Here is a 22,357-nt window from a genome sequence, read left to right on the forward strand (position 1 = left end):
TTTATTGGAGATACCATAGAATCCATTTCACAGCTTGTCAATGTCCTTTTCTAGGATCATGCATATACTTGCTCACAACTCCAGCTGCTTGTGAAATGTTAGGACACGTACACACCATTGCATACATCAAGCTCCCAACTGCATTAGCATATGAAACTTTTTCCATATACTCTCGCTCTTCCTTACTTTTAGGAGATAACTGAGAACTAAGTTTCAAATGATAAGCTAGTGGGATACTTACATGTTTGGTATTTTCATTCATGCCAAAACATTGTAATACATTTCTCAGATATTGCTTCTGAGTTAAACAAAGCTTTCCTCTCTGTCTATCTCTGCTTATCTTCATACCAAGAATCTTCTTGGCCTCACCTAGATCTTTCATCTCAAACTCATGATTGAACTGAGTCTTTTATTTGTCTATCTCCTTTTGACTCTTTGAAGCGATCAACATATCGTCAACATATAAGAGAAGATAAATAAAAGATACATCTTTGAGTTTTTGTAAATACACACAATGATCATATTTACTTCTATTATACTTTTGCCTCCTCATAAAGCTATCAAATCACTTGTACCATTGTCTCGAAGATTGCTTCAATCCATATAGTGATTTGTTCAGCTTATAAGCCCATTTCTCACAAACACTATCTTTGTATCCTTCTGGTTGAGTCATATAGATCTCCTCTTCTAAATCACTGTGCAAGAAAGTCGTCTTTACATCAAGTTGAGCTAGCTCCAAATTCAATTGTGCTACCAAGGCCAACAATATTCTAATGGATGAATGCTTGACAATAGGGGAAAATACTTCATTGTATTATATTCCCTCCTTTTGAGCGTAGCCTTTAGCTACCAATCTTGCCTTGTAGAGAACATCTTTCTTTCTATGAGATTCATCTTTCTTTGTAAATACCCACTTGCATTCAATTTCTCTTTTACCTTTCGGTAATTGTGCCAGCTTCCAAGTGTTGTTCTTTTAGAGATTGCATTTCTTTATCCATGACACTTTTCCACTTATCATTTTCCAAGCTTTGTATTGCTTCTTGTTAAGTGATAGGGATATCATCATCAACAACTGGAAGAGCATAGGCCACCATATCAACAAATCGAATAGGTCTACGAATTTCTCTTCTTGGCCTTGTAACTACAAGTGGTTCTGGTGTCTCCTATGGTTCTTGGGTTTGAACCTCTTCATATTCTGATTCTTCTATTAGATTTGAAGAATCAGTTGCATCAACTTCTGGGATCATCGTCTGCTGAAACATCACCTATTTCGGAGTATGCTCCACCTGCTGCGGAGTCCTACTTATCTGGACAGCTTCATTTGCTACCTTCTTTACTAGGGCAGATTCATCAAAGGTAACATCTCTGCTATAAATTATTTTCTTGGTGTCTAAACACCAAAGGCAGAATCCTTTTACTCCATGGGTGATTCCCATAAAGAGAGTGTTCTTTGCTCTCGGATCAAGCTTGGATTCCTTCACATGATAATAAGCAATGGATCCAAATACATGTAAGGAATCATAATCAGTAACAGGTTTTTCAGACCATACCTCCAATGGTGTTTTTCCTCCTATCGCTGATGATGGCAGACGATTGATGAGATGGTCAGCATATGTCACATCCTCAGCCCAAAATGCCTTACTTAACCCAACATTAGACAACATACATCGAACTTTCTCCAATAGTGTTCGATTCATACGCTCTACCACCTCATTCTGTTGTGGTGTATTTCTAACAGTGAAGTGTCAAACAATACCATACTCATGGAAAACGTCAAAGAATGGGTCGATTTTATATTCCCCTTCATTTTCCGTCTTAAGATTTTTGATCTTTCTACCAGTCTGGTTCTCGATCATATTTTTCCATTTAAGGAAAATTCTGAGCACTTCATCTTTAGGCTTCATTGGATACACCTAAACTCTTCTGGAAAAGTCATCTACAAAAGTTACAAAATAATTGTTTCCTCCCAAAGATGGTGTCTTTAAAGGACCCCATACATCTGAGTGAATATAATCCACAATACCTTTTGTATTATGTATAGTGGTGCCAAACTTCTCCCTCTTCTGCTTTCCAAGAACACAATGCTCGCAAAAGTTCAATTTACAAACCTTTGCACCTTTCAACAATCCTTTCTTTGTCAGAATTTGCGAGGATTTCTCTCCAGCATGTCCCAACCGCATATGCCACAACTGGGTTGTGTCCAAATCATCACCTCCGGAAGCTGCTGCAACTACTCCAATAATTATACTACCTTGGTAGTAATACAAATTACTTTTCCTAATTCCCTTCATCATCACAAGTGCACCAGATGTAACTTTTAAAACTCCATCTCTCATAGTGACTACTAAACCTTTGGATTCCAAGGCTCCTAACGAAATAAGATTTTTCTTCAAATTGGGCACGTACCGGACATCAGTTAGAACTCTGGTTGATCCATCTTGATTTTTCAATTGAATTGAACCTATCTCAACGGTTTTACAGGCATTATCACTGCCCATATAAACAACTCATGCATTTAGCCCTACTAAATAGGAGAACCACTCCCGATTAGGGGACATATGATAAGTACAACCCGAATCTAATATTCACTCATCTGAATGGAATGTTGTTGATGAAGCAACCAATGATATGTTATAATCATTTGCATCATGCTCTGCAACACATGCATCTAGAGCAGCTTTTCTTTTCTTCTTCAGCTTCGGACAATCTTTCTTCCAATGGTCTTTCTCATGACAAAAGGCACATTCATCTTTTCCCAGTCTGGACTTCAACTTTGATCTCCCTCTCCACTTTGGCTTATGACTTTTTGAGCGACCTTTTGCCACCATGGCCTCTGCTGCTTCGTACTTGCTCTCCTTCTTGGTTTTCTTCCTAAGCTCATTACTATACAAAGCATCAGTTACATCTTTAACGATAATATTATCCTTACCATGAAGTAACGTTGTCTCAAGGTGCTCAAATTCATCTGGAAGAGATGAAAACAACATCAAAGCCAAATCTTCATCTTTGAATGTTTCATCCATGCCCAATAAGTCTGCCACTAACTCATTGAATGCAATGTTGTGTTCATTCATACTAGTGCCTGGTTGATAATCAAATCTGAATAATCTTTTCTTCATGTGGAGAAGATTCTGAGTGCTTTTCTTTAGGAATTTTTCCTCCAATGCTTTCCAATCTTACTTCCAGAAGTCTCGTTCTTGTAGCCATACTTCTGCTCCTTGAAAAGACAAGATCGAATCGTGCTGCACGCCAAACGATTAATTGTTCTCCATTCTTTCTCCTCCATATCTATAGGGTTTTCTTCCTCAGTGGCGATGTCTAGACCTTGTTGGAATAAAGTGTCTAACACCTCGCCTTGCCACATGCCAAAATGATTGGATCCATCGAACAACTCTATCGAGAAATTTGCATTTGACATCATCCTCCTCACCGGCCCAGATGAAGAGCTTGATGTCTCAACTGATCCGTATTTTGGCATTTTAATTCTAATGAACAATATTCAATAGCACGAACTGTATCTTTTCAGCAACAGGACCACGAGGATAACTCAACCAAAGCTCTAGATACCAATTGTTGGGGAAACCGGGTTATTTCTCACACAAACGTAGTTTCAAAATTAACCTAAAATGTCAAGATCAAAACCGCCAAAGGTTGCACAGCGGATAAACCCGTCAAACTATTGAATATTGAAACACAATGGAAAAACCGAATAAAGAACAATAAAGGAGAGAACACACTAAATTTACGAGGTTCGATGAGAATATCGTCTACTCCTCGAGCACCACATCGGATGATAACTTCACTATCAACAAATATTACAACAAATAGAATTCTTTATAATTCCCAAAGTGAGAGAATGAAAAAAACAAATGAAAGAGAAAACTTATTTTGAGATAATTTCTAATGAAATACTTAGGCCTAATTATAGTTGAGTTTTAAGGACTAAACTTATAAATAACCTAATATTTTATGAACCAAAGATGAAATTCCCATATACAAAGTTGGTCACCTACCAAAGATGAATTTTCCAATAAGTTGGCCACCAACCAAGATGAATTTTCCAATAAGTTGGCCACCAACCAAGATGAAATTTCCATGTGCAAAGTTGGCCACCTACCAAAGATAAATTTTCCAACTTGCCAAATTTGATTTCAAGCCAAACATAACATTGCCTCCATATACCATTTCAATGTTGTTTTATAGAAATGGCCTAGCTTGATTTAGATTCATTCCACGAGCAGGTTCAGAACATAAAGCTCTAAGCGTACCAACATTCGTACAAAAAATCCTAACACGACATGCATTTCCAACCTTTGTCATTCCATCCACGCAAAAAGTTCAGAGCTTTTTAAAAAAAACACGAGATCTTTAAGAGCACTTGATTTCTCAATGGGACCACAACATGAAAAGCCAACAAAATCCACCAAATCGCAATTGAAATAAACTACACACTGCATAGCATGCTAGATAGTTGAATAGACAAGTTAAACTTTATAAGGCTCGAAACATCGCTCACTTTCCTCCAATTAACCCCCACCATTATCCAAAAAAACCTCCAAAAGCATCCAATGGATCTACTTTCCCCAAAAAGAATGTTTGAGTCCTCCTAACTGAGTCATATCAACAAGAGCATACTAACCCTTCTAACTCCAAGCCCTTATTCCTAAGATAATCCTTTGTTTACTTCAACTTACATACATATTCTATTAAAATCTAAATTCAATTCATCGACTTCAACACCCCAGTAACCAAAGTCATGTAATCGAACCACTCATTGACGTTCATTCAAGTTTCCCGCACCACTTAGATGCACTTCGATAATTAGTTTCCTGCAGTCCACTTTTTTAAATCACTTCCATTATTTGCTTCCTAATTTCGAATTCTGAAAACATCTCCTTATTCAATTCTAGGATGAAGATCACATCTACTCTATTTAAACTTATGGTTTTTCTTAAAACTAAAAATTAACATCGGATCTCATACCTAATGTTACCTAAAAGTTGAATTATCATTCAAACTGAAAAATTCAAGCTTTTATATGCTAATTTGTTGGAATTCATGATTCAAAGACAAGGTCACACTATGTATATCGCCCCGAATTTCAGGTTAGTAGTTTCGGGTAAACTTAGTGGGCTTGGAGCAAACCACGTAACCAATTAAATGTTTTGAGTTTATTTTGGGTTCCTTATAAAGTGGGCTTGAGCCTACTTAGGCTTAAAGATGCTATTTTTAATAGTAGACAAAAATAAAAGGACCAAAGCAGTAATTTATCCCTAATCTTACCTAAAAGTTGAATTATCATTAATTAGGTCTTATGTCACGTTGGGGAACCTTGTCCCATTGTCTTCTTCTTCTTCTTCTTTTCTCCAAAATCCTTCCTTCTCATTTTCCAAAATTTTCAAGATAAAAAATTGTTGGCTCTCAATCACATATCAGAATTTCTAAGATAAGAATCGAAATCTCAATGTCCCAAGCTTTCATCCAAATTTCAAATTTTATGATTTGATCATGGAAAGCTTTAGGTGCGGGTTTAAAGTGGGTTTAGGTTTTAAGGTTCCTCAGTGATCTCAATCCGTTTTTATAAGGTTAACACCATATTTTTAGTCTTTTTAAGCTTCTAGATGAGTTAGCAACTCGTTTTCTTAGGTTATGTATTTTATGTTTTTTTATTTGTTGTTGTACATTATCAGAATCACTGAAATTTTAAATCTTTAACCTTTAAATTTACTAAATTTGCAGCGCCCATGCTATCAGAACAAAAAGATTTGGACTTAAAATACAACTCGCCAATGGATATTATTCGTTGGTAAAGGGTGAAGAAGATGATTACCGGCTACCAAAAAACAGAAGTTAGGGGGTGTTTGGATTAAGGAATGTGGGATTTCCATGGGAATGGAATCCACATTCCTATGTTTGGTTAGCCGGGAATCTCATTCCCGGTAATGTTTTATTAACAATAGTAGATTTTTTTGGGTATATTACCGATAATATCATTTCCTCCGTTTCCTTAGATATTGTTGGATTACCGGTATTTTGGACTAAAATGCCCTTAACTTTTTTCTTCAAAAATATCCTTCTTCTATCATTGAATAATAAAAATTCTACGAATGTTAAATTATAAATTTATCCTTAAACTATTTTAGATTTACAAAAAAAAAGTTTATAATAAGAATTTTATATGAAGTTCATGGGTTAAAATAATTTTTTACCCTTTTATTAAACTTTTTTATATTTTTAATTTTGTAAAAATATATATATAAATTTTATGAATTTAAATTTTTTAAAGAAAATATATAAATATTTTTCAACTTGTTAAAAAAATAAATATATAATAAAGATAATTTGGTCAAATATACATTCCAATAATCTTTTATTCCTTTAACCAAACACGGTAATCTTGCATTCCTCCTAAACCAACCAAATACAAAATACAACATTCCCAGTAATCATATTCTCTGATAATCTTACATTCTCACTGATAATGTTACATTCTATGAACCAAACGCTCTTATATAAATAAACTAACGACAAACCTCTGTTAAGTTGAATAAATTTTATTAGTACACGTGGCATTGACTCATCGGTGGGGCATGTAAAGGGGCATATAAAAGGGAAACCTCATAATGAAACTATTAAAAGTGAAGTTAAAAAATAACATGCGAAAAACGTTTTTTATACCATCATTTTATTGTAAATTCTGAATTAACTGACGAATTATAAATTAATAACAAAGAACTGCAAAGCATGTCATTAAATTGATTTGTTGTGTTTGTATGTTACATTAATTTTGTTAAATATCATGTCAGCTTTTCTGTTAAATGTTAATAGTAATTACTGATTAACATTATTTAAATAGTTTACCTTAATATTAATAACTCTTTTAATTAATAGAGTGAGTTTATGAAGTCAATAAAACTCGCAAGTTTAATTAATTAAACTTAGGTGCATTTAATTCTTTATTAAAAGAAAACAAGATTAATTTCTAACACTCCCATCTATAAAAAGCCTCTTCCACCTCAAACATTTTTCATCAACTTCACCGGGCTTTACAATATTCTCAACACAAATTAACTGAAATTTCTGTTTCCTTTGAGAAATGGCTTCCAAGGCTTCAGCAACAATTACCCTTCTTCTCTCCCTCAACCTGTTGTTTTTCTCGATGGCGGACGCTGCCGTTACAGGTACACTTACCCAATGCCCCGGCACTGACTTGAGTGCTTGCGTCGATGTTTTGCCCTTAGGGATTCTCGGGGGAGGCCAGGGTAGCCCATGCTGCAACCTCCTTTCAAACTTGGTCGCTACTAATGCGGACCTTTGCCTTTGCGGTATGGTCGAGTTCCAAATCTTCGGTTTCGACAGCTTCAACATCAACGTTGATCTTAACGTACTGCTAAAAAATTACTGTAAAATTCCAACAAGCAAAACCTACGGATGCCCTCTGATCTATTAGAATCGGAGACTCGTCAGCATATCGAAACCGAAATATAACGTGAATAATGATTTTGAAATAAAAATAATAATTGGATGATCAAAAAGAAAGAAAATTATAGTTGGGATACTAAACGTATAATTTATCATTTTTCTTTCTGGTGTATTGTTAATGGGAGTTTATTTATTTTTAAGGAGTATGAACACGCTATAAATGCATCAAAGTTACAAATCATTAATGTTTAAAAATTTAAATATAATATTAATGTTGGATTATATGTGAAAAAAAACTCTGATCACAAGTTTCTCCATATGTTTTGTTTTTCATTTCTATCCGACTTTCTCTTCTATTTTATTCCCTTTCTTTTGTTTTAATTAAATTATGTTATTTAATATTTTTTAAAATATAAATAAAATATTTAATCGCTTAATGGACCATGAAAGTGTAAAAATCCCACTGCTTCATGGACACGGAGTAGAAGAGATGTGGTCCAACCCAGATGACGTAGGCATCGATGAATAGTTTCGGCCTTTTAGTTTGAAATCTCCTTTTCTCTTTCCAATTTTGCTAGTTTTTTATATTTGAATTTATATGTTATTTTATTTAATGTCTTGTTTTTTTAATGAAAATACACATATAAGTAAAATAATCATATATATTAATATTTTAAAATATACCATAAATATTAATATTCTTCTGTAAAAAATCTTAATATTCTATTTTTTTTTTTTAAAATAACTACTTTTATTTAAATATATTCTAAATTTATCGTATTTAAATTTAACACATTAAGGACAAAATAGACGTGGCTCAAAAAGAGTAGATCTTAATATTTTCATAAGTATAAAATTAATTATTTTACAAAATATTACGATGGAGGAAAATGATAGTTCTATAAAAGAAAAATGGAATGCTTCCATCAAAACCATAAAACAGACAACATCATGCGAGAATAATAAATATTAAGTACTTTATGGAAATGTTTTTTTTTTATAAATGAATATTACATCTGTTATTAGAAATTATTATTGGGCACCAATAATATCAATATAGGGAAAAAATCCGAATATCATTTATTATCTTATAAATGTACTTTTATCATGATTTCGTCTATATAAATTAGTTGACCCTTATTCCCATATGTAATGGGATAAGGGGGAAGTAGGATAGTAAGCTGCCCCAAACACCATGTTAAGAGCAGCTTCCGTGTGAGACCTCCGAATTATGAATTGCCCACCATGAGACTCATTCCCACGACCACAAGGTTAAGAGCCTTGTGCTCTACCAACTGAGCTGGACGAGTAATCCAAACAGATTCAACAGCTTGAAAAGCAATGTGGGAATGAAGTTATCGACTATTGAAAGATTTAATCTTCTTTATGATCCTTCTAATATTAAAAATATCATTTTAAATAGACAAACACCTAGTGAATCAAATCCTATTCACAATAGTCCTTCCGGTCCTCCTTCTAACGAGTTCGTTGTGAAGAGACAAGTACCGAGTGGACCAAATCCTCTTCACAGTAAATCTCTCAGTCCTCTTGCCTCTAAATAGTTCTTCGTGAAGAGACTAACACTAGGAGGACTAGATCCTCTTCACAACAAACCTCTCAGCCCTCATGCATCTAATGAGTTTGTTGTGAAAAGACTAACACCTGGAAAACTACATCCTCTTCATAATACTCTTCTCGACTCTCCTATCTTTAATGAGTTCGTTGTTAAGGGACAAGTACCGAGTGGACCAGATCCTTTGCACAATAAACCTCTCAGCCCTCATACCTTTAATGAGTTCGTCGTGAAGAGACAAACAACAGGAGGACTAGATCATCTTCGTAACACTCCTCTCGACCCTCGTGCCTTTAATGAGTTTTTCATTAAGAGACAAGTACCGAGTGGATCAGATCCTCTTCACAATATACCTCTCAGTCATCTTACCTCTAATGAGTTTGTCGTGAAGAGACAAACACCACGAGGACCAAATCCTCTTCATAATATTCCTCTGGGCCCTCCTGCCTTTAATGATTTTGTCATTAAGAGACAAATATCGAGTGGACCAGATCCTCTTCACAATAAACCTCTCAGCCTCCTACCTCTAATGAGTTCATCGTGAAGAGACAAGTACCGAGTGGACCAGATCGATACACAATAAACCTCTTAGTCTTTCTGCCTCTAATGAATTCATCGTGAAAAGACAAACTCCGGAAGGACCATATTCTCTTCATAATACTCCTCTCGGTTCTCCTACCTTAATAATTTCAATGTGAAGAGACAAACACCGGGAGGACTAAATCCTTTTCATAATACTCCTTTCATCCCTCCCACTTTTAATGATTTAAGTATGAAGAGACAAATACCGGGAGGACCAGATCCTCTTCATAATAGTCCTCTCGGTCCTTCTAGCTTTAACGAGTTTACTGTGAAGAAATCAACACAAGAAGGATCAAATCCTCTTCTTAATGCTATTGTTCTGCTTAGTATTCATAATGTCATTAGAAAAAGAAGAGTATCAAGGCCTACTCCTCCAAACTCTTGGCATTAACAGTTTTTTATTAATGTACAAACCCATAAATCTTTCAGAAAGAGTAAAATATTTTTATATTTTTTATGAAAAAGGGTAAATCACTAAAAAATCCATTCTTTTAAAGAAGTCAAAATGGGGTGCATTTGAATAATTCTTTCAATAAAGATCGATCTTACGAATTCAATGCTTAACGGTTCGCTGAATTTATCTTTTTATTAAAAACAGTCGGATTTAATCTGGTAAAAGTGATATCCACATAGTATAATTTTAAATATTTAGAAATAATTTAGGAAATGTTTATAATTATTATCGGTACTTATGACAAAAAGAACTTTAGGTACTGAATAGAGATAAAATAGTTGGGAGCTAATATGACATACTGTAATAGATTATTGGTCATTTTTTTGTGAATATTACTTTTGGGAGTAAAAGAGTAATGTTTGTGTACTCTTGGGATACTATTGAGAAAAAAATTAAGAATTAAATTGAAAAAGAAATATAGGAAAACAACTTTTTTGGAAAGAAAAAGAACTTTTTTTATCCTAATAAACTCTGAAATTTTCTTATTTAAATTTAACACAGTAAGCATAAAATAAATAGGACACAAAACAATAGATCTTAATATTTTCATAAATATAAAATTAAATATTATCTTCTCGAATGAATTAACATCCATGAACCATAATTCATGACTGAATTATTTTATAAAAGTATTAACAAAGAGAAAAAAATAATATTTCCTTAAAAGAGAAAAGTAATGTTTTCATCAAAACCACAAGATCACAACATTATGTAAGAATAATAAATACTCCCTTCGCCTCATTGAATGTGTTTTTATTGACTTTTTAAAAGTTAAAATTTTTAAATTTTGATAATTATTATTTTAAATATTTTAAATAATTAAATTTTATAAAATATATACACAAAACTAATTGATTTAAGGCTTTTGAAATATATTTTTATATTTTTATCAATAATAATGAGTCAAACTTAAAAAATTGACAAAAAATCAAGAGTGGACAAATCTAATGGGATAAAGGGAATATTAGGTACTTTATAAAATATATTTTTGTAAATGAATATTACATATGTTAAATTATTATTGGGAACAATATGATGGATTTGTTGTCTAAATAATTCAGGCAGAAAAATTAAAAATACATGTGTTTGAGAATTATTTTGGTATCTAAATCATTTGCTACAGTTCACGTGGAATTTGTCACAAGAAGGTGACAAGTTCGGTAAAATATACTAAAAATTTAGAACTCGTCGCGAGGAGGTGAATAGTTTCATACAATTTTGTTTCAATTCATACGACGAGTTATATCATTTAATATATTTTGTGAAACTCGTCATCCCCATGACAATAACGAGTTCCACATGCACTGTAATAAATGACCTAGATCCCAAACACTCCTATTTTCTATAAAAAAAAATTCCCACATACAATATTCCTAAATTTTAAACCACTAACGATGTCAATATAGGGGAAAATCTGAATATTAGGTATTATCTCATAAATGTAGTCTTATCTAAATTTCTAATTCAAAATTTACCTATATAAATATCATATATTATATTATCCTTCTAAATCATCATCCATACTTTTTTACTTTAAACTTAAAATGAAGTCAATTTTGATTTTTGTCATTTCGTCTATGTTTGTCATGATCGTTGAAGCACTGAGATCCGATAATCTAAATGGGTTCAATAGATAGATAAACAATGTGGGAATGACATCATCAACTGACAGAAAATCTTATCTTCATTATGATCCTTCTGATATTAAAAAAATCATTGTGAAAAGACAGGGGTTGTTTGTTTGCATCTTAATGACAGCGCTGAATGTTAAACCGTTCAGCGTTCAACTCGTTTGTTTCGCACCTCTGAATGATTCAGTGTTGACTGATTCGGCAAAATAATGTTGAATGATTTAGCAAAACAGTGTTGAATGATTCAGCACTGAAGTACATTCTGAATGATTCAGAGCCGTTATCAAATAGCATGTCACATTCAGAGTTAATTCATACAAAGCCTCTGAATCATTCAGCATTTGAATCATTCAGCATTTGAATCATTCAACGCTTAATCATTCTGAAGTAAACAAATAGCCCCTAAGTGGACCAAATCCTCTTCACGATACTCCCCTTGAATATAAAACTTTTTAATGAGTTCATCGTGAATAGATAGACACCAACTGGACTAAACCTTATTCATAATAGTCCTTCTGATCCTCCTCCTTCTAATGAGTTAATCGTAAAGAGATAAATACCGTGAGGACTAGATCATATTCACAATAAATCTGTTAGTCCTCTTGTCTTTAATGAGTTCGTCATGAAGAGACAAACATCGGGTGGACCAGATCCCATGCACAATAAATATTTCAGTTATCCTGTCTCTAATGAGTTCATCGTAAAGAGAAAAATATTGGGAGGACCAGATTCTCTTCACAATAAGCCTTTTAACCCTCATGTCTCTAATGAATTCATCATGAAGAGACAAACATCGAGAGGATCAAATCCTATTCATAATAAATTTCTTAGTCATCTTACTTTTAATGAGATTTTCGTGAAGAGACAAACACCAGGAGGACCATATCTTATTCACAACTTTTTAGCCCTCTTGCCTCTAATGAGTTTGTCGTGAATAGATAAACATCGAGAGGATTGGATCTTATTCACAATAAACCTCTTAGCCCTCATGCCTCTAATGAGTTCATTGTGAAGAGACTAACTCCAGAAGGATCTTATTCTCTTCACAATAAACCTCTCAGCCCTCTTGCCGCTAATGAGTTCTTCGTGAATAGAATAACATCGGTAGGATCAAATCCTCTTCACAATAAACCTTCTAGCCCTCATGTCTCTAATGAGTTCATCGTGAAGAGACTAACACTAGGAGGGTTAGATCCTCTTTACAATAAACCTCTAAGCCCTTTTGCCTCTAATGAGTTCGTCGTGAAAAGAAAAACACCGAGAGGACTAGATCCTATTCACAATAAACCTCTCAGCCCTCATGTCTATAATGAGTTCTTCGTGAAGAAACAAACGCCAGGAGGACAAGATCCTATTCATAGTAAAACTTTCAACACTTTTTTCTTTAATGAGTTCGTCGTGAAAAGACAAACATCGTGAGGATCAGATCCTATTCAAGTAAACCTCTCCACCCTCTTGCCTTTAATGAGTTCGCCGTGAAGAGATAAACACGAGGAGGATCAGATCCTATTTACAATAAACCTATCAGTCCTCTTGTCTCTAATGAGTTCATCGTGAAGAAACAAACATCGGGAGGACCGGATCCTATTCACAATAAACATCACAGTCTTCTTGCCTCTAATGAGTTCGTTGTGAAGAGACAAACACCAAAAGGATCCGATCTTAATAACAATAAACCTTTTAGCCCTCTTGCCTCTAATGAGTTCATCGTGAAGAGACAAATACCATGAGGATCAGATCCTATTCATAATAAACCTCTAAACCCTCTTGTCTCTAATGAGTTCATCGTGAAGAGACCAAACATCGGGAGGACCAGATCCTCTTCATAATAAGCCTCTCAACCCTCCTATCTCTAATGAGTTCGCCGTGAAGAGATAAACACCGGGAGGACCAGATCCTCTTTATAATACTCCTGTCAGTCCTTCTGTCTTTAATGAGTTCAATGTGAAGAGATAAATACTAAGAGAATCAGCTCCTCTTCATAATACTCCTTTCGATCCTCCTACCTTCAATAAGTTCATAGTAAAAAAATAAACATAAGAAGGACCAAATCCTCTTTATAATGCTCATGTTCTGCTTAGCGTTCATAATGTACTAATTCTAGAAAAGGAAGAGTATCAAGGCTCAGTCCGCTCAGTCCTCCTAACTCTTGTCATTACTGATCTTTGATTAATGCACTGGTTCATAAATCTTCTAAATGAATGAAATATTTTTAAACATTTTTATGGAAAAGAGCAAATCACTAAAGAAAAACCCATTCTTTTAAAGAAGTGCAAAAGGAGTGCATTTGAATAATTCTTTCAATAAAGATCGATCATTACGAATTCAATGTTTAAAACAATTAGATAGTTCGTTGAATTTATCTTTCTGTTAAAATAAAACAGATTTAATATGACAAAAGTGATGCTCAAATAGTGTAATTTCATTGACTGATAATTTTTAAACAGTTAGACATAATTTAGGAGATGTTTACAAATATTATTGGTACTTATAATAAAAAAAAGGGTTAACTACTTCAAATGCTACTCGCCTTTAAGTGTGGACTCGTTTATGTCACTGACGTTTCAATTTTGTCAATTTTAACACTGACATTTATGTTTAGCTGCAAGTATGTCACTCCGCCGTTAATTCATTAACGGAGTGATGACATGTCATCTCTGTTCCGTGACAGCGATGACATGGCTCCCTCATCAAAACGACATCGTTTTGGAACGACCGTTTTGATGCTCAAAAAGCTTAAAACGACATCGTTTTGTTGATGAAAAAAAGCTTTTCATGAAATTTGAACAATAGACTTTTAGAATCCAAAGCTAAATACTCAACTACCAAGCTAACTTAAGAATTTGGTATAACATTAACAAAACTATTATAAATGTTTATCACTACCACCGTCAACCTCATTATTGCACATCGCATTTCAACCGTAATTGACAGTGATCTTATTTTGGTGTTAAGTGATGATATGTAAAGCTATGTCTTTAAATTTTCATTTTGAGTTCAGGATTGCTTCAGTATTATTTTCACTGAAACTCTTGAAGCTTTCTGAATAAACCGGGAACTTATTTGCAGGTCGAGTTGCAGAGTTTGATACTCCGGCACGTCTCTTGGAAGATAAATCATCAATGTTTTTAAAGTTAGTAACCGAGTATTCCTCTAGATCAAGTGGCACACAGGATTTTTGAAACAGATTGCAAGCCCAAAATTCTTCTTACAGGTTGGCATCGGGAGCTGAAGGACCGTCCAGGAGTGAACCTGTGCCACTGCTTCTTTCTCGCAGCACTCGGCTAACACAGTGACAAATGGCAAGGGCAAATGTGCAGACCAATCCATTTAAACCAAAATCTCAAATAATTTCAACTCCAAGGTAATTTTCAAGTAAATTCATCCCCTAAAGTGGGTTCGGAAAATTCATTCTGGGTTCGCATTTTCTATTGATTTTAGTATTTGCAGCATGAACAAAAGATAAAGAAGAAAATGAAAGAAAAGCGAGAAGGAAAGCAAGCCTTTTCTTTTAAGAAAAAATATGAATTCTAGGTTGTGATGTTAAAGATAATGATTGAAAATTAGTAGTAGAACTGTTATGGATGGAGGAAGATAATGAGGGTGACGGTGGTAGTGATAAATATTTATAATAGTTTTGTTAAGGTTATATCAAGTTATTAAGTTAGTTTAGTGGTTGGGTATTTAGTTTTGAATTTTAAGGGTATACAATTCAAATTCCATGAAAATTATTTCTTTAATCAACAAAACGACGCCGTTTTGATGAGGGGGCCATGTCATCGCCGTCACGGAACAGAGATGACATATCATCGCTCCGTTAATGAATTAACGGCCACTCTTAAAATTGACAAATTTGAAACGTCTGTGACATAAACGAGTCCGCGCTTAAATGTGAGTGTTATTTGAAGGAGTTAACCCTAAAAAAAAACTTTAGATATCAATAGAGATAAAATAGTTGGGAGTTGATATGACATGCTGCAAGTGATCAATTTTTTTAGTGAACATTACTTTTTGGAGTTAAATGAGTAATGTTTGTATACTCTAGGGTACCATTGACAAAAAACAAATTATCAGGTAGCAAATTGAAAAAAAAGGGAAAACTTTAGAGGCAAATGGTATATTAAACCAATTATATACAGATTGATTTTGCTAACGGCAATTACAATAACGACTGCTTCTGCGTTTGGGTATGGAGTGTGGAGCACAATAAAATGAAAATTACTGAGATTTTTAAGGTCCTTTCAGCCTAATAGCCCTTAAAGTTGAGGTTCCTGTCAGTTTTCACTACAGATTATAATCATAATTACGACCGGTTGTATGGATATTAAAAGCTACCGGTACCCAATCTGGATGAGAATATATATATTTGTTCGAACTGTATAAGATTTCTTTTTCTTTTTCGGCAAATATTATATGCTTTGAGGATATCGGCAAATGGAAAAAATATATTTTCTCTCTCGTAGTAAATAAATTTTTATATATTTTTATTCAGAATTGAACCATAAGCATCATATCTTTTAATATTTATCATACACTATAAATTTAACTTTTATGAGTTATAAATTACATAATATGTAGAAACTAAAATAAAAGATATAAATTTAACCTTTAAATTTTGATTTATTTTGATTTTACCCTCTAGTTTTAATTATTAATTATATTTTACCCCGAACTAAAATCTTGGTTCCGTCTCTGCTTGAATATTGAGACTAAAGCTCAATCCACATATTAAATGTGCATAAGATTTTCTATTCAAAAACGTATCGAACTAAATTATTTTATTTAAACCTCTTAAATATAGAATAAAAGTTGGAATTAGTAGGATCGTCCCTCACTTTCACGATTGAATTGTAATATTTCCAATTTTCAAAAAAAGAAAAAAGAATTGTCATATTTCCATAAAAAAGTAAATCAGATATTTTCTTCATTAATGAATAAGCTATACCATGGAAACATTACATGGAAGAGGGAATCGAATATTATATACATAAATGAATAATCTATTTTCCATAAAATAGAAAATTAATATTTCCATAACAAAACCACTGCATCGTGGAAGTAAAACTTTAAGATGTTAATAAAATGGAAAAGGCATGTTTCTAAAATTCTAAACGCAATCAAAGCATAAATAGTCAAAAAGGCATAATTACACAGTATCACAATCTCCGGGATTGTAATTGTAATTTTGCCTATATAAATAGAGTGTACCATGCCATGCTTCTTAGTTCTTACCATCGCCCATATTGTGTACTTTAACCGTGAAAATGGCTGTCAAAATGGAATCTGTTTTTGTTTACGTGATTTTATCTACTTTACTCGTAATTTCTGAACCGCGATGGCTTGATGGCCTGATCTCTCGAAAGAGTTTAATATCGGAAGGATCGAATTCCCTTTATCATATTTTTCCTCCTACGTTGAATAGAGAAACCCCGGAAGGGCCAAATCCCCTTCATAACAATTTTCCTCCTACGTCGCCTCATGCTTTTGATGCTATTGTGAAGAGAGAAACGCCAGAGGGGCCAAATCCCCTTCATCACAATTTTCCTCCAACTTCGCCTCATGCTTTTAATGCTATTGTGAATAGAGAAACCCCGGAAGGTCCAAATCCCCTTCATCACAATTTTCCTCCAACTTCGCCTCATGCTTTTAATGCTATTGTGAATAGAGAAACCCCGGAAGGTCCAAATCCCCTTCATCACAATTTTCCTCCTACGTCGCCTCATGCTTTTAATGCTATTGTGAAGAGAGAAACGCCAGAGGGGCCAAATCCCCTTCATCACAATTTTCCTCCAACTTCGCCTCATGCTTTTAATTCTATTGTGAATAGAGAAACCCCGGAAGGTCCAAATCCCCTTCATCACAATTTTCCTCCAACTTCGCCTCATGCTTTTAATGCTATTGTGAAGAGAGAAACCCCGGAAGGTCCAAATCCCCTTCATCACAATTTTCCTCCTACGTCACCTCATGCTTTTAATGCTATTGTGAAGAGAGAAACCCTGGAAGGTCCAAATCCTCTTCATCACAATTTTCCTCCTATGTCGCCTCATGCTTTTAATATCATTGTGAAAAGAAATACACCGGAAAGACCAAATCCTCATCGTCACTCTCTACCTCCGCCTATTTCTCAACTTGACTAGTCCTTGTAATTTCATTAGAATAGAAATATTCAATTATTTAAATAAAATAAAAAATAAGCTTTTATTTATTATTTAGAAGTAATATATCTTATCCTATTGTAATGACTTTATTTTCTTTTACTATATTATTTTGTTTATTTCATGTATTTATATTTGACGTATTAACACCATAAAATTTTATACAGTAGCAATAGATAAAATTGAACAATCTAACGAAACCAAAGCTTCTGATGAAGAGCCATGGCATTCTCAGAGAAGCCACCCATGCTGGTATCTTCATCATTCAAAGCTGCATTGACCTATGTTTCCATATCACTTATTTCGTCCACACAAGCATGAAGAGCTGCATCGAAGATTTAAGTTGTCGAATTTTTATTTATGTTGCGTATGTTGTGATTGTGGACATAACTCACGTTTTTGTAAGTATTGTACTCATACAATAACAATTTTGAATAACATTATTATCGTTATATAATGAATATTATTACGGTAACGGACCGTTATTTAAATCCTTAGCCGCAGCCTTTTCAGGGTTCGGTCCCTGCGTTTTGCTGAGATTCCTGCGTTTGTGAAGCGGAGAGCGTGGCATTAAGTGCCAAAGAGAGGGACACGGTGGAGAGGTGTCGAAACCGTTATGGTCGTTTGAAAATATTTCTTGAAAATTGTATTGTGTTTTAATAGAATGGAATCCATATTCTTTGTTTATTCATAAAATATAATTCTAGACACTAAAATATTGAATTTTTATTAAATTTTTAAATAAATTATTTTAAGGATATTATATAGTTTATTATTTTTCTATCGATCATCTTTTGTGACAAAATTAGTACTAAATCGTTTGCATTTCACTCAACTTTCTTCTCTTAAAATTGTTTTTTCACAAACCACTCAAAATGGACGAAAATTCATTTAAAAATTCAACGTGATAATACTCTGATTTTTTTTACTGTCCGATAAGACTTGTTTGAGGTTTAATGTTTGTCTTTTCGAAATAATGCTTCTCACTATTCGAATTTCCAAACAAACACACCAAAACCCTTTAAATATCAAAAAGCCCCAAAACTCCTAAAATCATAATTCTTTTATGATCATCCGATAATACTAATTGATATGAAATACGAATGTTTTGATATTGATCTTACCACAAAAGAAGATCAATGATGTGCAATGATTGGTTGTTGACGACAACCAGAACAATGTAGTACCAAAAATAAAATATTTAAAAGTTTAGTGGTAAAATCAATACACCCTTAAAATTTAGTGCCTAAAACAATCAAAATGAGATCGTTTCGTCTATGTCATCACATAATTTGAATTTTAATGATACAATGACATAATTAAAGTTAAAACCAAAGTCTTATGTTAAAATTAGAAAAATTAAAAAGTAATTGGTATAAATGATATACTACTTAAACTTCAATGGTATGTGTATAGTTTATCCATAAATAAAACAAGGCCTGTATAAAAGGCCATCCCCAAGCAAACTTTCCACAAATATCATGTGTTTCATCCCCTCTTTTTTTCTGTTATACATAAAAAAAAAACCCTGAAAATATAAGCTGCGAAAAATTAAATTAAAAAAGGGGGAAAACCTAATTCCCGAAATGGCCAGAACTGATCCGGAAGCAATCGAAACTTTCATGGGCATCACTGGGGCCTCCGAAGCTGTTGCCATAGAAAAGCTGGAGGTAGTTTTCCAGAAACTTTTCATTTAATTTTAGCTTGATTGTTCAATTGGTTTCTCATTATAGGCTAATAACTGATCGGATGCAGTATTGATTGGTTTGTTAATTAATTGGATTTTTGTTGCTTCGAATTGTTGATTTAATTTTGCTTGCTGTTGGATAAGAATTTTATTCAGAGACTTTAATCAATGGCGTATTTTAAGGGTTGAATGAATTATCCATAATTTCCCCCTTTTCAATTAGTTTTTATCCGCGTGTATAACGTACATGTCAAATGAACAAGTTAAAGAGGAAGAAATTGGATAGTTGGTATCCAAAAGGGGAAAGTTGAATGAAATGGCGAGGTTGCATTTTATTTTGAATTTGAACTGGGGTTCTTTTCATAGTTTCGTGAAAATGCATTTGATGTTGATTATTATAACGCCTAAGGTTTTCTGAACCTCCAGTAGTTAGTCTCGAAGCTCTTACAAAGGCTATGGAAGCAAGGGGCACTTAACATGGATTGGTGCCCCTTTAATGTTATTAGTGATTTTTGAAGTCTTACAGTCAGTGTCTTTGTAACTTTTGCATTTTGGACTCATTGAGCTTACCCCTTATTCATACTGATGGTTAAATTGAACTTTGTTCTAAATATCTGACTCTGGAGTCTGGAATTCCTAGGCATCACTTCAATTTATAGTTTGCTAAGGTGTTCTATAGAATTTTATGAAGAAAATGGCTTGAGGAAGAGATGTTTGGATAACACCATTATCACTATCGAATTGACTTCTTGCGTTGCATTTTTATTTGAGTTAGTTTGGATTATTTGTATCTGTTCCCAAATTCAAGTGTTAGATATTTACATCTCTAACTTTTCTGTTATTTATTTTGCTTGGAATCAGGAGCATGGTAGTGATCTAAATGCAGCTGTCAATGCACATTTCAGCGAAGGAGATAGAACCATGTTTGTCAATTGTGCTATCCTCTCTTATGATTAGCAATTCTCTGTTTATAGCTTTATTTATTTATTTATTTTTCCTGTTTGCAGCACAAGGTCAACATCGGCTGTAGATGATGCCATGGATATAGACAATCCATTAGAAACTGTACCAAGCAGGCCAGTCTTTCCACTTCTCCCGGCGTCTAGAACGATGAATGCATTCTCATTGCTTGACTCAAACTTTTATAGAAGCTTCTTTGATGGTGCTTCTGATTTTACAACTCGTGAACCATCGGTTACACATCCGAGAGAGGTGAGGGAGATACCAATAGAGGTTAACGATAGCAATGAGCCATCAAATCATTCTGGTCATGCTCCTGTCATTGAGGATGTCTCTGAAACAGAAAAAGCACATGAACCTAATTCCAATGAGACTGTTATAATTGATGAAGTGGATGAGGATTCTACGATGCTGCCACGTCAGCTGAACAATCCCTCTCAGGACCAACGTGTTACACCCAGTGCTCCTGTCTTTGATAACTTGCCAGACTATGGCAATGACGTTGAAGAACAAATGATTCGAGCTGCAATTGAGGCTTCTAAATGGGAAGTTGAGGTAAATTTTTACATACGGATGTTTCCAGTGTCATACTGTTCTGGTGCACTTGTAGATGGAGTAAATGTTTGCCTCACAATTTTCCTTTTAATGTTTGTGCAGGATGACAATGATCTGGAGCCTCCACCCAATCGGTCTCATATGGAGGAGGATGCTCAACTTGCAGAAGCAGTTTCATTGTCCTTGAAGGTTTGTTGCGGTTTAGTTTGTTAAAATCATGTTTTCATATGATAATATTTTGTTAAAATCATATTTTGCGTTTTGCAAACATGGAGATTTTGATAGCTGTTGTCAATGCATTTCATGCACCACAACCCTGAAGTTTCTACTTTCAGAAGCAGTATAATTTTATCCTAGATGAACATATTTTGCCGACAGTGTATAAGTAAAGAATCTGTACACACCATTCCTACATGTTCTCCAAAAAAAATATGATAATATTTTCATTTTATTGAATGTTACCAAATTCAGTCAGCAGAGCAAGAAAGGGCATTGCATGTGCGGGGTCAGTCTGCCGGAACATCAGAATCGGTAGCTTCTAAACCAGCTGAGGTGAAGCTCGGAAACTTGGCTACCTCAAATGGGAGGTACATCTCATGGTCACTTTTTAAGCATTATGTGTTCTGTCGTGTTATTGTGTTATGATGACAAATCTGTAACTCTATTTGCCCTTGCTTCATTTTATGATGTACTTAATTGAGTTGGTCTAGGTTAATGAGAGGAAGCTCTTCCATTCAAGATGATGCTGAAAATGTGGAGCAGCAGCCTCTAGTTAGGCACAGGCCCAGACAGGCATTATCTGGCTCGAGGGAATCTGTGAAAGAAATTGGAGCTGTTGAGGCTAGCCCACCATCAAGTCCTGGACCACAAGACATAGGCAATCTCCCACAGAGCAATGGAAATGCCTTTCCTTCTGATGAGGTTAAACGCTTGCCCAATTTTCTCTGATGTGCAATTAGAACTTAAGTATACAAAGCATTTCATATCTTTACTCGACTTTCTCTTCTAACTAGTGCCTTTCACTTATATTATTTTCTAAAAGTAATATTTGGTTTCTGCTGTCTGCTAAATCATAGTGGGGAGGCATCTCATCTGAGGAGCATGATGAAGCAGTCATGCTTGAGGCTGCAATGTTTGGTGGAATCCCTGAAAGTGGATATCGTTCTGCATATGCACCTCATCAGTTCATGCGACCTGAGGGCTCCAATCCCTGGCGTGCCCCTCACCCTCCATCACCCTCTTTGGCAGCCCAGCGCTTGATACGAGAGCAGCAAGTTAGTTTTTATTTTGTTTATATTTTTCTATTTGATTGCAAGGTGGGTATTTTGGTCCAGCAGA

At 34.3% G+C, this 22,357-nt stretch overlaps 2 protein-coding genes across 2 annotated transcripts in view; both read left to right on the forward strand.

The window, feature by feature from the left end:
- Positions 1-22,357, forward strand: part of LOC120173215 (plant UBX domain-containing protein 8-like) — a 32,992-nt gene that overhangs the window by 9,144 nt on the left and 1,491 nt on the right. The window contains exons 2-9 of the mRNA XM_039180449.1: positions 8,387-8,396; positions 19,332-19,487; positions 20,366-20,427; positions 20,512-21,019; positions 21,122-21,208; positions 21,491-21,606; positions 21,730-21,940; positions 22,096-22,293. Coding sequence (XP_039036380.1) covers positions 19,404-19,487; positions 20,366-20,427; positions 20,512-21,019; positions 21,122-21,208; positions 21,491-21,606; positions 21,730-21,940; positions 22,096-22,293 — 1,266 coding nt within the window. The 5' untranslated portion in view covers positions 8,387-8,396; positions 19,332-19,403. The remainder of the gene's footprint in view (positions 1-8,386; positions 8,397-19,331; positions 19,488-20,365; positions 20,428-20,511; positions 21,020-21,121; positions 21,209-21,490; positions 21,607-21,729; positions 21,941-22,095; positions 22,294-22,357) is intronic.
- LOC120173225 (extensin-3-like) lies at positions 16,927-17,799 on the forward strand. The gene has a single exon (XM_039180454.1). The coding sequence runs from the start codon at positions 16,927-16,929 to the stop codon at positions 17,797-17,799; it is 873 nt and encodes a 290-aa protein (XP_039036385.1).

Source organism: Hibiscus syriacus, unplaced genomic scaffold, assembly GCF_006381635.1.
Source record: "Hibiscus syriacus cultivar Baekdansim isolate YM2019G1 unplaced genomic scaffold, ASM638163v2 tig00111942_pilon, whole genome shotgun sequence".
In the NCBI taxonomy this organism is placed as follows: Eukaryota; Viridiplantae; Streptophyta; class Magnoliopsida; order Malvales; family Malvaceae; genus Hibiscus; species Hibiscus syriacus.

What these genes read in the sequence shown, in the direction of transcription:
- LOC120173225 (XM_039180454.1), top strand. Translation starts at nt 16,927, where the DNA reads ATGGCTGTCAAAATGGAATCTGTTTTTGTTTACGTGATTTTATCTACT.